Source organism: Diplotaxodon limnothrissa, linkage group LG12 (assembly GCF_057381915.1).
Source record: "Diplotaxodon limnothrissa isolate DT_005_m linkage group LG12, D_limnothrissa_male_GT1.1, whole genome shotgun sequence".
In the NCBI taxonomy this organism is placed as follows: Eukaryota; Metazoa; Chordata; class Actinopteri; order Cichliformes; family Cichlidae; genus Diplotaxodon; species Diplotaxodon limnothrissa.
Genome location: NC_140607.1, coordinates 22,476,366 through 22,493,014, shown reverse-complemented (window position 1 = coordinate 22,493,014; position 16,649 = coordinate 22,476,366). Strand labels below are relative to the sequence as shown.

Here is a 16,649-nt window from a genome sequence, read left to right as displayed (position 1 = left end):
TGTGTTTTTTCGAGAAGTAAAGCTAGTGCAGCCGATATTGTCCTGTTGTGCAGCTGGAGGATTGTTCGGGGTGTTTTTTTTTTTGGCTCGGTGGTCTTTTCCACCGTCACTCTGTGCTGAAAAGAAACAGCTTTGAAGTGTAGCTCTCATGTAGCTAATGTCACATAAATACATGATATTTTAAGCACATTGTGACTGAGTTGTAATCAGAACATGCTTTCTGTTGATTTCATGATGTTGTCACATCAGATTCTTGTCTTAAAACCCACAGCAGGGTGCGTCTTAAGGCACTGAGCTGCCAGATTAAAGCAGCATTTGCTCCTACGCATCAGGATGTGTAGAATGTGCTTGAAAAGGTGTCACAATCTGGACTCAACCGACCGGCGGCCACCTGCTGGGTGTTGTGTTTTTTTTCCACATTTGGCTGTGTTTTGGCGTCTGCCAGCCACTCTGGCAGGTTACCAGCCCTCGTTTGGAGGTCCTGTTGTTTTCAGGTATTTCAGCTGGCTGGTGAAATTCACACATGGATGGTTGAGTTTGGCAGGTGACAAGTTAATTTTCAGTCCAGTCCTCGGTGTACTTGAATTCAGTGAAGATCTTACAGTAACCACTTATCAACAGCCAGGCCTAACAGGACTGATATTTGGGGCCAGTTTGTGTCAGATGTTGCCAGGGATGAATGTTTTGAAGCTGAACTAAGATTTCAGCTTCATCAGTGCTAATGATCTTCAATTATAGATTTGCAGTGATATCTGATTTTGTTTCCCTGCTGTCAAAAGGTGGCTGTTCACACAAACCCTGCTACTTAAAGGGACAATCCTTGCTTCAAAAATAAACTAAAATAAATAAAAATAAACCACATTTTGCTTTCAGCATACAGAACAGCAACTGCACGCTTATGCGAGCCTTAAAAAAGGATCTCGGATCAGCTGAGATTTCAGCTGATCCGAGATCTCACGTTAACGTTTAGATTTTGTCAGACAGTGAATAAGAAATATATCTCAACTTGCAGAAATGCACATTACGGGCTTTGTCATAAATGTGAGCCACGCAGGACTTGTTTCCAAGCTTTGCGAGGGTTGGCGCTCCTGTCATTGTTTGGAGTGAGCACACGTGAGCTATGCTGAGCCTGGATTTTCCCCTTTAAGAGAGCCAAGACTCCAGCTGACGTTGACATGGTGACACACATTGTCGGCCACCTCCGCTGCTGTTCAGAGTTCATGCAGTATGTTCAAGAGCAGTCCAGTGTTGTGTACAGTACACTGAGAACTACATGGTGGGAGGTGGGAGTGAGAGTGGGGGAAAGCAACCCATAAACTCTTCTTTTACTGAAGTGTCAGACACATCATTTTTATTGCTTTCAGCTCTGTTTTTTTTCTTTTGGGTTTATTTGCATCCAAATCCTTTAATATATGAAGTTTGATGACCATTTTTGAAATAGTGTTATGATGATCTCCAATCATAATTGTGTAAAATTGTTTCCTGTATTCATAAATTCGCACTCCTTCAACTTGTTTCTGAATGAAGCAACATATTTCTTTTCAACTCTTGTCGACTGTGATTTTTAAAAACCTTTTTCCTGTGATCACCTCTACACTGTAGTTTCATTTCGATGTTTTTGAATACGTTTGATCAGGTCACCCGAGTGGTTTTGAATTTTAAATACAGTTTGTATTACAAACTTCTGCAAGCACCAAGAGCGTAGTTTAAGTGAATCTTGTAAAGTAGAACTAAACCCTACAAAGGCCAGTTTAATGGACCGAAGATACTGTAAGCCTCACCACTGAAAGGATGAAATATGAGGTCTTTTTCTCTGTCAGATGGTTAAAAAAGATAGACGGGGAGAAAAAATCAGATGTGGTCTTAATTCACAATCTTCATTTTAAATGGGAGCGAAAACTTTGTTCTAAACTGTTCCCACTACATGCTCAGCTTTGATGATAAATGGAGAGTAAACTGCCTGAAGACTGCTTGTGATTTTTTTTTTTTTTATCTAACACTAATTTACAACTTTAGTTGTTTAGTTTTCAACTTTTTCTGAGAAAAAGAAAAGGGTTGGTTAAGTTCAGGGTAATGTTTTCAGAGAATGCTGTTTTATGATTATTAATTATAATCTGGGGCCATCGTGGCTCCACGTGTGTGTGTGTGTGTGTGTGTGTGTGTGTGTGTGTGAGAGAGAGAGAGAGAGTGTGTGAGAGTGAATGAATAGTGGAATTGTAAAGTGCTTTGAGGGTCCCGAAAAGTGCTATATAAATACAATCTATTATTATTATTATTATTATTATTATTATTATTAATATTAATGAGACCCAAAGAGCGAGAAGTGTTTACTGGCTCTGTTTCGGGGAGAAACTTGCTTCTTTTAAAAGCACCACTTGAAGGGTAGAACACACTTATTTAACTTCATATCCACAGTCTTAGTACTTCTTTCTTTGTGAACTGGAAAAAGTTTTCCAGAGATCTTAAAGTAAAAAAAAAAATCCTCATATTTTAATTAGTCGTTATATATGTGAACTTTTCGCTACTTGTGATCATTCGACATATATACTGCCACCACTGACTGCTTATACTGTGGATAAATGCTGTGATTACCTCGCTTATATTCTCAAAAACCCTGCTGCAAGATCACAAAACGGGTGCAAAACACTCATTCCTTCACTGTTGGCCTTCCCGCCCTCTAGCGGGCGTGAAGGCCAGCCAGAGGGGCCCTCCCTCCTCCCTGCTGCCGAACTGCTAAATGCGTTTCCTGTCCCTGGATCTCATGAATTACGAGTGTGATATTATAGAAACTTCCAAGGAAAGCGAGCACAGCGTGGAGCACTTCTAAGAATGAGCCATGGCACTCCATGTCCGATTAAAACTCATCTACAGGTGAATTCCTCATCGCTCACCGTTTCCACTGTTGTGGCAGCGAACTTCCCATTTTATCCTTTTCTATTTGTAGCCGGTGCCACGCCCTCCCGATTCGTCAGGATAAAGCTGAAGTGTCGTCCAGGTAGAGTATAACTGCAGCACTTTGTCCAATAGGAACAGCTCGTGGTGCACCTTGTTGTACACCTCGATGCTTAAGAAAATCAGAGAGAGAGAGCTTTGGACTTACCCCTGAAATCTAGCACTTTATATTTTAGCAGCAAACTTTTCTGTTTCTGTGGAAGTCAAAGGCGCAGTTTTGAAGATGCTCTGTGCCTTTTTGCGTCTGAAGTTGTGAAGTGCAAGAGGGGGCAAAGGAGCATTTTTTTTTTTAACACGTCTGAGTTTCCTTTTTTTTTCTGTCTTTAATCAAAGCCTGCGACATTTTTACAGCCGAGTGGTCGTTGGAGAGCAACCTGGTGACTTTCAGCGATGGCTGGATGCTGTGTTTCAGCGGAGGAGAGAGAGAACCAGAGGATCAACGAGGAGATTGAGAAGCAGCTGCGGAGGGACAAGAAGGACTCTCGCAGGGAGCTCAAGTTGCTGCTTTTAGGTGAGCATCACTAACCTGAACACCAGCTCGGAGGGTAACTGACTTCACGGAGTCCTCCTCATTCTCCTCATGCTCTCAAATACCATGCTGTAAATCATTCAAAGGTTTGATCTTGATTGTAGTCATAGATGTTCTTTTCCGGGCAAACGAAAAGCTTTAAAACATTTGCTCTTAAAGTTGTTCCTCTAGCGGAAGGATCCAGGCGTTTTCATTTTCAGTTGTGGGGGATTTTGGAGACGGCTCGGCAATTGCCATTTCACCGCTTCCTGGCCACACCTGGCCACGGGTATCATGGCAGGTGGGACAGAGCTCTGACGCCTGTCGACTAGTATTCATTTAGTCATATGTAAGAAGAATGCACACTTTAGAAGGGAAAGGAGTGGGTATTATATCCAGCACGCTACATTTTGTCATTGACACGTGTGTCTACATGAGAGGATTCAAGTCATGAGCAGCGTTTCACAGTTGAGGCGCACTGGCTTTCCGAGAACATCCAGGGTATGCGCAGCCGCGCGCCATGGCGCTGCCATTGATTTTACGCGTGGTCGGGGGTTTGAATCCTTGAGTACTTTTTGTCTGCTGGGGTTGCTAAGTTTCCACCTGGCCACAGAAATGCCGAAAATGGACACACACAGACAGACAGACAGGGAGAAAACGGATCGTTCAAAATGATATCCGTTTCTTTCCTTTACAACACTTTTACACAGTCCTGTTCGTGATGACCTGTGGAAAGCGTTAAGGCGTGGTAATAGAGCCTTAACCTCACCCCACACACACACACACTCTTCCTGAATATAGGGGGGTTGCCCTGTTCTAGGGTTATATAAGTTTATGGAAGCGGCTTCCCGATCCAGAGGAAACTTGCTGAACATGTATCAGGCGCATTTTACTGCAGCAGTGTGGGAGCACTTCAGGAACGCAGTCGCCATCCACGCCTCGGTCAGTGGTGTGTTTGAAAGCCATAACTAGCTGCTGCGGGCGCATTTCATGCAAACGTCATGCAAATGCATCACGGAGCACGAGCTATTGGTTTTTACCTGTTCTTTTAGCAGATCATTTCACTCAAAACACAGCGTTATGTTTCTGCCTGCAAGCCAACATTCATTTGCTTTAAAAGAAAACCATTTTCTCAGCTCACTGAAGGCTGTTACAGACAGCTGGACTGCAGCAGTTTTGTTTAACACATCACAAAGGTAGTTGAGAGAAGTCAAAAAGTGGAGTGAAACAACTTTCCAGAAAAAAGGATGACCCTGGAGTCTCTGTTCAGGCTGAAGGAGTGTCAAACATAAGGCCCAGGGCCCAGAACCTGGCCGTCAAAGAGCCCAACTCGGCTCCCTAAATAACTTTGGATAATGTGGTAAATGCAAAAAAGAAGGACATAAATGTTATCATTCAAAGTGTATTTTTTTAAAGCTTTTTTAGTGACAAAGACACCAACTGCCCGGTCATGCTGCACCAAAGTCAGTCTGCAGGATAAAGTCTGGGAAATAAACTGCTTCTTTCTGTCATTTTTAAGCATTTCATCATCATTCTCCTTTCTTAAAGTGGGAGAACAAAGAGTCACGTTGGAGTGTTTCTGTTGCTTTCTGAGGTACTTAATGTATTCTTAAATGTCTTTACACAGACAGAAGAAGGAATGATTTGGAGGGTTTTCTTTTCCAGGTAATAAATCTACTGCTCCAGCCCACTAAGATCAAACAGGGCTCTGTGTGGGCCACAGTGTAAAAGGAGTATGACAGCCATGATCTAGAAAGTAACCTTTTGTTACCTGGTCAGAGTGACTCAGCTCTCAGTGGATTTCATTAGGATGGTCAGAGTCAGGTCTACTGAGAGTGCAAGAGATTATATTATAATATTTATACTATATATGCATATAAACATGTATAAATGCACATGCGCACACTTACAAATATGGATATATGCCCTCGATATATCGATATATACCCTCAAATATCTATACATACATTTACATATATAGACACTGAAATACTGTTTGGTTCTTCTTTTTGGAAGAAGTGTTGTTTTTTTCTGTTACTTTTAACTGGAAGATGTTTGAATGTAGCAGTAGATCTGCTGGATCTCTTTTTTTGTTGTTGTTTTTAAAAGTCAAATTTTGCAGATTAGTGACTTCTCATGTTTTTTGTTTTGTGCCTCTGCACAGTCGCTGCCTGGCAGGTACATTTCAGTTGTGAAAAAAAGGGACAGGGCAGAGTTTGACAGGTGGTAGTAGCCGTTATCTCATGACACTAACACCACATTCATTCACACGGGCACCATCACCTCGTGTTACAGCGTTCCCCGATCGAGGAAGTGTGCAGATATGAAACTGTGTTTGGGCTTGTGGTCAAATCTGTTATATGTGTGTAGCTATTTCATGTTGGCCGCCGGTCTGTGGAGACTTCTGTAGCCGGCATTAATCGGTCACAAGGAAATTGTAAAACCTGACTCTGCACCACGCACACACGCACGTGTCCAGGAATCAAGATAAGTCAAGAGTCCAGCTCAAGACGTCTTTTCAGCTTTATTGACAGATACAGTGAAGAAATGACAGGAAAGTGGGGGGAGGGAGAGAAAGAGAGGGGAAGACAAATGGCTAAAGGGCCATGGGTCAGACTTGAACCTTGGCCGGCCATTCTCAGCCTTATGGTTGCCTGCTCAACGCACTGAGCTAAACTGGCACGTACTATAAGATATCTTGGACATCCCAGACTGCAACGTGAATGACATTTTTTGTGATTGGTGTTTCAAACCTTTTTGTATCTGACAGACTATTTGAATTGAAAATCATTCATGGGGTCAGTTGTCACAGTTTATATCTACTGTAGCTTCTACCGGTGGCGTCTGAGGAAGAACATTCTGCAGGGACAGTGAAGTGATTCGTCAGTTTTTATAGCTTGACTATCCTTTAATTTAATCCTCTTTGAAATCAGCACCATTTCACTAAAACAAATTCAAATGGTAAAAGAAATTTGACTGATTGGCAAGTTAATCAAGAATGATATTGACAAATAGAGAACTATCAAAAGTTCATTCTAGAGACGATGATGGCAAAGATTTGTCACAGATCAAGGGCAAAGATTAACTGAATAATGTGACATGAATACATGCAGTCTGAGCTTGTTAACCTCCCTCCTTGAGGTCCAGCCTGATTTGCCTCCAATCTGAGCACCTGCCTCTCCTTCTTCTCCAAAATGATCTCATCTCCGAGAAACTTGACTTGTAAACAAGGTGCATGCAAATGCACACAATTTGTCTAAGATTTGTTTGTTAAGATGTAAAGATGATGACATGCAAAACAGCTGGGAACCAAGGAGCTGACACACACACGCACACAACAAATGCCCACAAGGTGAAACTCCCCACCCATCCCTGCATAAATCCACACATACACAAACACAGCAACCTCCAATATTCAGGTCTGTTAACAAACACATTTGTTAACGAAATCGGCTGTGCATCATGTGATCTCAGTGAGAATATTACGAGCTTTTGCTGTAAGAGCTGAAGAGTAACATGGCAGAAAGGGACTGTGTGTGTGTGTGTGTGTGTGTGTGTGTGTGTGTGTGTGTGTGTGTGTGTGGTTTGCATACCTTTTAATAAGAACAAGTAAAGTATGTTTTAGTGAAATATAAGTTAATCGAAAGACCTTTTAGATGGAGAGCTTGAGTCCAAATACACACCGAGTCTCTGAGTTATTAAGCGTGCATCTGATCCTGTCACTCAGGAAAGGTTTCAGGGTGAAAAAGTGCACCGTTCTTGTTGAATTAATTATTGGAAGTTAGGAGGGCTTTTGTTTTATTTATTTTTCCATCTGACCAAAGGAAGGTCATTTTTCAGAAGCAAATTAAGCAAGGTTGACTAAAATATTTTATTCAACCAGGTGAAACTAAAGCTATGAATGATATGTTGAATTTTATTTCGGGCAATTTGTGATATTTAAACTTCCTGTTCTCGGATATTGGCGAGTGTCCCTTTGGCAGTCAAATATACATTCAAATCGTTCAGCTTGCGTCCCTGCGTGGACAAGCTGGGTATTGAGAGTTGTCACAGAACTTGTTTTTATTTCTTTTAACTTATCTCTTAGTAAAAAGTTGTTCATAAAAAGACAGATGGGTCTTTAATGTAGCTGCCAGGCAGCTGCCAGCTGGCATACAGTATGCAACACCTGTGCAACATCACACGTAATAATTCAAATTTGGGTCTTTTTTAATGTAAATATCATAAATATTGAGTTGCAGTAATAACTCACCAGGATGCAGCTCAGTAATATTTTAAAGTATATATAAACTTTATGCTCTTGCAGAAGGGGCATGGATGCATGACACTGGGCAGGGGTACATTTTACTGTATCGTAGACAACTTCAAGTTTAAAATTGTCACTGTAAGGAGGGATAGAGACTCCCATGACTTTTTTTGTTTGTGTCTTTGCAGCAGAGAGCTAAATTTGCTTGCTTGCAGTGGCCATAATATCTTCTCTTGGGATAAATGAAGAGTAGAAAATTAGGCTCGTCTTTTATCTTTAACCTGGACCAGATACCACCAGCAAGCTCTGATCAGCTGACCTCAAAGATCTCGTATTTGCATATGAATGTAGTAATTTACTAATACATGGAGGCAACTGACCATAGTAAACTGGAAATAAACCAGTCCATTTCCAATTTAATTAGCACAATTAAAGGTCAAACATCTAGCTAGCACTGACCACACACAACAACTCAATGTTCAGTATCTTTCTCCAGGATAGTTTGGCATGCAGAGCGGAGCAGCCGCGGATCAAACCACCAGCCTTACAACAGGTAAATGACCTGCTCTAGCTCTTGAGGCACAGCCTCTCCGTTAAATGGTTCAGACCCAAAGTGATCACTAAAATCTTGGAAGTGAGCCTAAAGAAGACAGAATGGCTGTTTCACAGTGTTGGGCAAGTTACTTTGAAAAAGTAATTAATTATAGTTACTAGTTAGTTCTTCAAAAAAGTAATTGAGTTAGTAACTGAGTTACAAGATTCTAAAAGTAATTAATTACTTGAAAAGCAACTATTGCGTTACTTTAAAAAAAAGTTTAATTGGCCATGTTTGACTACTTCTGATGTTTCCTCTACATTTCACCTTTAAAAACAGTTTATTTGCCTTGTTTAGTATCATTCTTTTCAGCACAACCTCCTGTGTCTGAATTTACAGTTATGTTTTCATTTTGACATACTGTATTAGCACAATTTATCTAAAATCAGACAAAAAAAAAACATAAAATCAGAGTAGAAAGTTATATTTTTTACTGTAACAAATGGTAAATGGCCTGTATTTGTATAGCACTTTACTTAGTCCCTAAGGACCCCAAAGTGCGTTACACATCCAGTCATCCACCCATTCACACACACATTCACACACTGTTGATGGCAAGCTACATTGTAGCCACAGCCACCCTGGGGCGCACTGACAGAGGCGAGGCTGTGTCCGGCAGCCTCGCCTCTGTCAGTGCGCAAAGAACAAAGTTATTTGCATCCATTTACCTTTTACCCCTTTTTTACAATAATCATTTCAAACTATTTACATAACAATCAGCTGTTCTGCATTCAATAAGATGCCACACAAATTATTTGTGCCACTCCAAATATTTCTGTCCACTATAAAGGAGAACATCACTGCCTGACACCTGCAGGTCTGACAGCAGCAGGTGTATCACTCCTCCTGTTTTTTTTTTTTGTTTTGTTTTTTTACACCTTGAGACGGCAGTCGCCTCATTGTTTTGACACACAACACAAAACTATCCACAACACCACACACTAACTACACAGGACAACACATTAACTACACACTCCAAACACGCTAAACGTCACAAATCTCTCACATCTACAAACTCGCTCTCTCTCTTTTTCTGTTGTCTGTCTTTCTCGCCGTCACTCCTAAAACTTCCCCCTCTTCCTAAACTTTTTTTGCTCATAAGCAGAGAGTGCTTATGTTAAGTTTAGACAGTAAACTTGGAGAAACTATTCAGGGAAAAACACCGCGTATATATTGTTTATCATGACTCTGGTTTTACGTGGCCTATCAACACAATTTAAACACTGGTATATATCACCTTGTTGCTTGTTGCCCATCACTGGTGTCACATGGGACCTTTTAAGGACCTGTTGAGCAGCCTCACAGCCACATTCTGGACCGTTTGCAGGGCTTCTGGGGTTGATTTGCTCAGGCAGGGAACAAAGGCAAATAATTATAGAGGCATGACAAAATAAAACATCCCTCCACCACTCAAAGTATTATACTATAGGGCAATTGAATTTATCTAGTAAGTGTGTGCATATCAATACGTTTAATAAAACATTATCTATGTAGCTCTCAGCAGCACACATATGAGCTCCATATCAACCTGCACATAAGTGATGCTTACACATTTCAGTATTTATACTATAATGATATAATCTGCTTGTACAATAAGTACTCTAATTTTCTTATACTTAACATTTATTTTCTTCCTCTTTATAGCTGTAGTTAGACTAATGTTATTACTGGTGGTTTTGATACTTAAATACTTCTAGGTACTATGAGAACCTGTTGTCTGGCATCAAAATCAAGACAATGAAAGCAGTCGTAACTGACTCATCAGCATGATTTCTTTAAAATTCAGAAACATGACAATTAAAATGGTCAAATCCTGCACCGATGAGCACTGCTGAGAAACAGGCTGTCACGTGAATGCAGATTTTTAAAAACAGACCTTAGACATAAAACTGCATTCCCGTCTGCTCACGCAGCCAGCAGATGTTTACTTTGGTTTGATTTGCAGAATGTTAATTTGCAACGAGGCAAAAAATTGTAGACCAAATAAATCTATTATTGAGTTTAATCCTCAATGTGTCTCACAGGCACTGGAGAGAGTGGAAAGAGCACCTTTATCAAACAAATGAGGATTATCCATGGAGGAGGATATACAGACGAGGACAAAAGGAGCTATGCCAAGCTGGTGTACCAGAACATCTACACGTCCATGCAGACAATGGTCCGAGCTATGGAGGCTCTTGGTATATCTTTCACTGATCCCCAGAACCAGGTACAGGCAGACTGACTCTGTTCCAGTCCTTTACAATAAAGACTTGATGGATGGTTACCTCATTGTTACCTCACTGTCTTTTTGTCTTCTCGGTGTGTCCATAGAGCCATGCCAGCGCAGTCCTGGAGGTGGAGGTGGATAAGGTGGAGGACTTAGATAGCAACCTCGCCATGGCTGTCAAGAGTCTGTGGGATGATCCTGGAATACAGGAGTGCTATGATCGGCGCAGGGAGTACCAGCTGTCCGACTCCACCAAATAGTGAGAATTAGGCATTTATGATCTTTAACAGTGTGCGCAGATCAAATTATATTGACAGGATTATTAAATGAGTATAATATTCATGCAGAAGGAGGAGTCCCTTCTGACCACATAGATGAGTGCCTGCTGATAGAAGAACAAAAATCTTGCTGAATATAGTCTCTGTCACTGCCACGAACGATGGCAATAAAAAGAGAAGAGCTTTTTTTCGGCTTGCTGTTTTTACTATTTTGGGAAATGCAAATTTGATCGAAGCTAAAACAAAAAGTATTTGTTCTCTTGCATTGGAGCAAAGTCTTCATCTCCCTTGAGAGTCCCACCAGTGAGTGAACTCTCATGTAGCTACATGCATTTGGTTTACATTTTAAGTTTTCTACGCGTTTTCTGTATTTTTCCTTTCTTAGTGTTTTTTTTTCTCCCTGCATATTTTTCTTTTTAGCTATCTCACAGATCTGGATCGGATTTCACAGCCCTCATACATACCTGACCTTCAGGACATCCTCAGAGTCCGAGTCCCAACCACTGGTATCATTGAATACCCCTTTGACATGGAGAATGTCATTTTCAGGTGAGGTGCATATTGACATCTTCTGAGTTTCAGTTCAATTCAGTTCAGTTGAATTTATATAGCATCAAATGACAACAGCAGTCGCCTCAAGGTGCTTTATATCTTAAGGTAGACACCTTACATGTGTATAAGGTAAGTGAAGAAGAAACACTCAGTGCTTCATGGGAAGCCAATGCAGCCTAGACCTATTGTAGCATAACTAACAGATCACCTGATCCAGCCCTAACTATATGCTTTATCAAAACGCAAAGTTTTAAATCTAATCTTAAAAGTAGAGAGGCTGTCTGTATCCCAAATCCAAACTGGGAGCTGGTTCCACAGAAGAGGGGCCTGAAAGCTGAAGGCTCTGCCTCCCATTCTACTTTGAAATACTCTATGAACCAAAATAATAGCAGCAGCACTGGAACTGGCCACAGGCATGGCACCGACCTCGAAGGTGGCGTGACTTTTCTTGGCTGCTTTTATGACAGGATGGTTGATGTGGGTGGTCAAAGATCAGAGCGGAGAAAGTGGATCCACTGCTTTGAGAACGTCACCTCCATCATTTTCTTGGTGGCACTCAGCGAATACGATCAGGTCCTGGCTGAGTGCGACAATGAGGTGAGAATTTAACGACACAGCAAATGATGATTTCAGTTTACATCCTCCTGGAGTTTTACATGTGTTTGATCCCTTTAAACATCTCAGAACCGCATGGAGGAGAGCAAGGCCCTGTTCAAGACCATCATCACCTACCCCTGGTTCCAGCGCTCATCTGTCATACTTTTCCTCAACAAGACTGACATCCTCAAGGAGAAGATCTTGTACTCTCACTTATCCACCTACTTCCCTGAATTCACAGGTTAGACTGAGTGAATGCTCATCTTGATTTCAGCTCTTATTCCACCACAAGATTTGTAATTACTTAGCTGATCTAATTAAGTCCTTCATCATACAATCGCTGCACGGTACTCATTTTTATGGAAGTGTTGAAATAGACTAAAAATACTCAACTGACACTATATTAGGTACACTGTGCTGGTACCAGGTTGAACCTCCTTTACCATCAGAATTGGTTTAATTCTTCATGGCTGAGATTTAAAAGGGAGCTGAAAACATTCAGCAGGAATTTTGGTCCACATTGGCAATCATTAGTCTAAGCTCCGCCCCTCCCTCCTTGATACAAGCCCACAAAAAAAGTCACCAAATTTGTTCTGCATTAAAAACCCATAATTTGTTCAAAATAAAATAACTGATTGTTTTTTTTTTTTAAACACATTTTTAATCTTTAAGTATCAAGACTTAGAATTTCAGTTTTGGTTTGGTGTTTTTGGCTGACAAGAGGTGAAACCATGTGTGGTCTTCTGCTGCTGTAGACCATCTGCTTCAGAAGATGCTCTTCTGCATACCTTGGTTGAAATGAGTAGTTAATTACCATTAGTTACTATATCATCACGTCTGGCCATTCTCCTCTGACCTCTGTGAGGACTGCTACTCACAGATCAGAATCAGAATCAGAATCAGAATACTTTATTGATCCCTGGGGGAAATTATTTTTTGTTACAGTGCTCCATTTTAAACCAACATTAAGACAAGACAGACAATACGCTAACTAAGAATAGTACAATATATACATATATATACATACATACATACATAAGTCACTTATAAATAAATATTTGGAAAAGAAACATGTGTAGTTGTAGCAGCAAACAGTGTGTTAAGTGGATGCGTTGTACAGGGAGATGGCCACAGGCAGGAATGATTTCCTGTGTCGTTCAGTGGTGCTTTTCGGTAATCTCAGTCTCTCACTGAACGAGCTCCTGTGACTGACCAACATGTCATGGAGTGGGTGGGAGGTGTTATCCAACATTGTCTTTATCTTGGACAGCATCCGCCTCTCCGACACCACCTTGAGGGAGTCCAGCTCCATCCCCACAACATTGCTGGCCTTACAGATTAGTTTATTGAGTCTGTTGGCATCTGTGACCCTCAGCCTGCTCCCCCAGCATGCAACAGCATAGAGGATCGCACTGGCCACAACAGACTCATAGAAAATCCTCAGCATTTTCTGGCAGATGTTGAAGGACCTCAGTCGCCTCAAAAAATAGAGACGACTCTGGCCCTTCCTGTAAAGTGCTGTGGTGTTTTTAGCCCAGTCCAGTTTATTGTCAATGTGTACTCCAAGGTATTTATAGTCCTCCACAATGTCAACACTGACCCCCTGGATTGAAACAGGGGTCAAGTGTTTCCTGGTCTTCCTGAAGTCCACGATCAGTTCCTTGGTCTTTGCCACGTTGAGCTGCAGATGATTCTGCTCACACCACGTGACAAAGGAGTCGACCACAGCCCGGTACTCTGTCTCATCATCCCTGCTGATGCATCCAACCACCGCAGAGTCATCAGAAAACTTCTGAAGATGGCAGGTCTCTGTGCAGTGGCTGAAGTCTGTGGTGTAGAGGGTGAAGAGGAAGGGGGAGAGGACTGTCCCCTGTGGTGCCCCTGTGTTGCTAATCACCTTGTCAGACACACACTGTGGGAGACGTACATATTGTGGTCTTCCTGTCAGGTAATCAACAATCCAGGACACCAGAGAAGCATCCACCTGCATCGCTGCTAACTTATCACCCAGGAGGGTCGGCCTGATGGTGTTGAAAGCACTGGAAAAGTCAAAAAACATGACCCTCACAGTGCTCGCCGGCTGGTCCAGATGGGTGTAGACACGATTGAGCAGGTAGATGATGGCGTCCTCTGTTCCGAGACGAGGCTGATAAGCGAACTGAAGGGGATCCAGATGTGGTCTTACTATGGGTCGCAGCTGGTCCAGGATGAGCCTTTCCAGGGTCTTCATGATGTGGGAGGTCAGTGCCACGGGCCTGTAATCCTGGGGGCCACTGGGACGAGGCGTCTTTGGTACAGGGACGAGGCATGATGTCTTCCACATCACTGGGACCCTCTGCAGACTCAGACTCAGCATAAACAGTTTATGAAAGACTCCACACAGCTGGGGGGCACAGGTCTTGAGGACAAGGGGACTCACTCCGTCTGGTCCAGCAGACTTGCCTGAGTGAAGTCTCCTCATTTGCATCTCAACCTGGTATTGAGTGAAGGTGATGGGTGGGGGAGGGGTGTCAGGAATCTCACAGGAGGCAACATGTGAAGAGAGAGGCTGGCACAGTGGTGTGGCTCTGGATTCCAGGCTGACTGCAGGTGAGGTTGTGGGGGTGGGAGCAGACACTGTGGTGTCGAATCTATTGAAAAACAGATTCAACTCGTCGGCTCTATTCTCACCTCCCTCAGCTCCCCTGCTGTTGGTTGGCCTGAATCCAGTGATGGTCTTCATGCCCCTCCACACCTCTCTCATGCTGTTCTGCTGGAGTTTCCACTCCAGCTTCCTCCTGTAATTGTCCTTAGCCTCTCTGATCTTGTCCTTTAGTAACACCTGGACCTTCCTCACCTCCTCTTTGTTGCCCCCTCTGAAAGCCCTCTTCTTGTTGTTGAGGAGGGCTTTGATGTCCTTAGTCACCCACGGCTTGTTATTTGGGTAACAATGAACAGTCTGAGCTGGAACAATGGAGTCGGTGCAGAAAGTTATGTAGTCTGTGATACACTCAGTAAGCCCATTGATGTCCTCGGCGTGAGGCTCACAGAGTGTTTCCCAGTCGGTCACCTCGAAACAGCCCTGTAGTTCCGCTATTGCCTCCTCTGACCACCTCCTAACAGTCCTGGTGGTCACAGGTTCCCTCCTCACAATTGGCACATAGCGGGGGGTGAGGTGAATCAGGTTATGATCTGACCTACCAAGTGGGGGGAGGGAGGAGGAGCTGTATGCATCCTTGACGTTAGCATACAGTAAGTCTAAAGTTTTCTCTCCCCTGGTGGGACAGTCCACATATTGTTTGAATGTTGGTAGTGTATTGTCCAGTGATACATGGTTGAAGTCACCCGAGATCACAATAAAGGCACTCGGGTGCTGAGTCTGTAGCCGAGTTATGGCAGAGTGGATAGTGTCACATGCAGCTGTGGGGTTAGCAGAGGGGGGTACATAAACAGCCACCAAGATGACGTGAGAGAATTCCCTGGGTAAATAATACGGCCTGAGTCCAACAGCACACAGTTCAGTGTCCGGGCAACAAATCCTTTCTTTGATTGTTATGTTGGCAGGGTTACACCACCGGTTGTTAACTAAAACAGCAAGCCCACCTCCTTTACGCTTACCGCTAGCGATGCTGTCCCTGTCCGCCCGAACAGTGTGGAAGCCTTCCACGGAAGCATTCTCATCGGGAATGACCTGGTGCAGCCATGATTCGGTGAAACACATCAGGCTACACTCTCGGTATTCCCTCTGACTCCGTACCAGTGCTGAGAGCTCGTCGATTTTAATTGCCAACGATCGCACATTTCCCATCACGATAGACGGCAGACACGGTTTAAACCTCCTCCTCGCTTCGAGCCTCCGCTGTCTCACCGTCACCTTTTTTCCTCTCTTCTGTCCTTGACCTCTGCATCCCCAATGTGTTTTCCTCCAAATTTCAGCTGGCACTTCTGCGGGCCTGGCCAGCGAGCCGGCCGGCATCAGGGCGATCAGCTGATCTCTGGAGTAAACAGTCCGTGCGTGTAGGAGATGTGCCGCGGTCCCGTTCCATGATAAAAGTAACAGTTCCACGGCCACCAGAAGAACAAAAACTCTCTCAATCCACATGATTGAGTAAGAGATAGAAAACGGAGGAAAATACAAGTCAGAAAAAAAAGAATACGTAAGAAAAAAGAGCTAAACTAAGAGAAAAGCAGGAGCGACTGTAACAGGCTGCACGCTGGTTGGCGCATGCGCACTTAATCATCTTTTCACTTTCAGACTATTCACTGTAAACACTACAGATGGTTGTGTCTCAGTAAATTTGAAATACTCAGACCAGCCTGTTTGGTACCAACATTTAAAGTCACTTAAATCACTTTTCTTCCCCATTCTGATGCTCAGTTTGAACTTCAGCAGGTCGTAAAATGCATTGAGTTCCTGTCATGTAATTGGCAGATTAGATATTTGCATTAACAAGCAGTTGAACAAGTCTACCCAATCAAGTGTCTGGTGAGCGTATGTTGAATTTACTGACATATTTAAATAATATCAACCCTGAATTGCAGGACCTCAGCAGGATCAAGTAGCAGCTCAAGAATTCATCCTAAAAATGTACCAAGAACAAAACCCGGAGAAGGACAAGACGTTGTATTCTCACTTCACCTGCGCCACAGACACAGAAAACATCCGCTTTGTCTTCGTGGCCGTCAAAGACACCATCCTCAGGCACAACCTCAAGGAGTTCAACCTGGTGTAG

General features: G+C 42.9%; 1 protein-coding gene across 1 annotated transcript; it reads left to right on the top strand.

Moving 5' to 3' along the window:
* Positions 1 to 3,339: 3,339 nt before the first annotated feature.
* Positions 3,340 to 16,649, top strand: LOC146621332 (guanine nucleotide-binding protein subunit alpha-14-like). The gene is made up of 7 exons (XM_085368336.1): positions 3,340 to 3,463; positions 10,326 to 10,510; positions 10,615 to 10,769; positions 11,209 to 11,337; positions 11,808 to 11,937; positions 12,025 to 12,178; positions 16,459 to 16,649. Exons 1-7 carry the CDS (start codon positions 3,343 to 3,345, stop codon positions 16,647 to 16,649), a joined length of 1,065 nt encoding a protein of 354 aa, XP_085224462.1. The 5' UTR covers positions 3,340 to 3,342.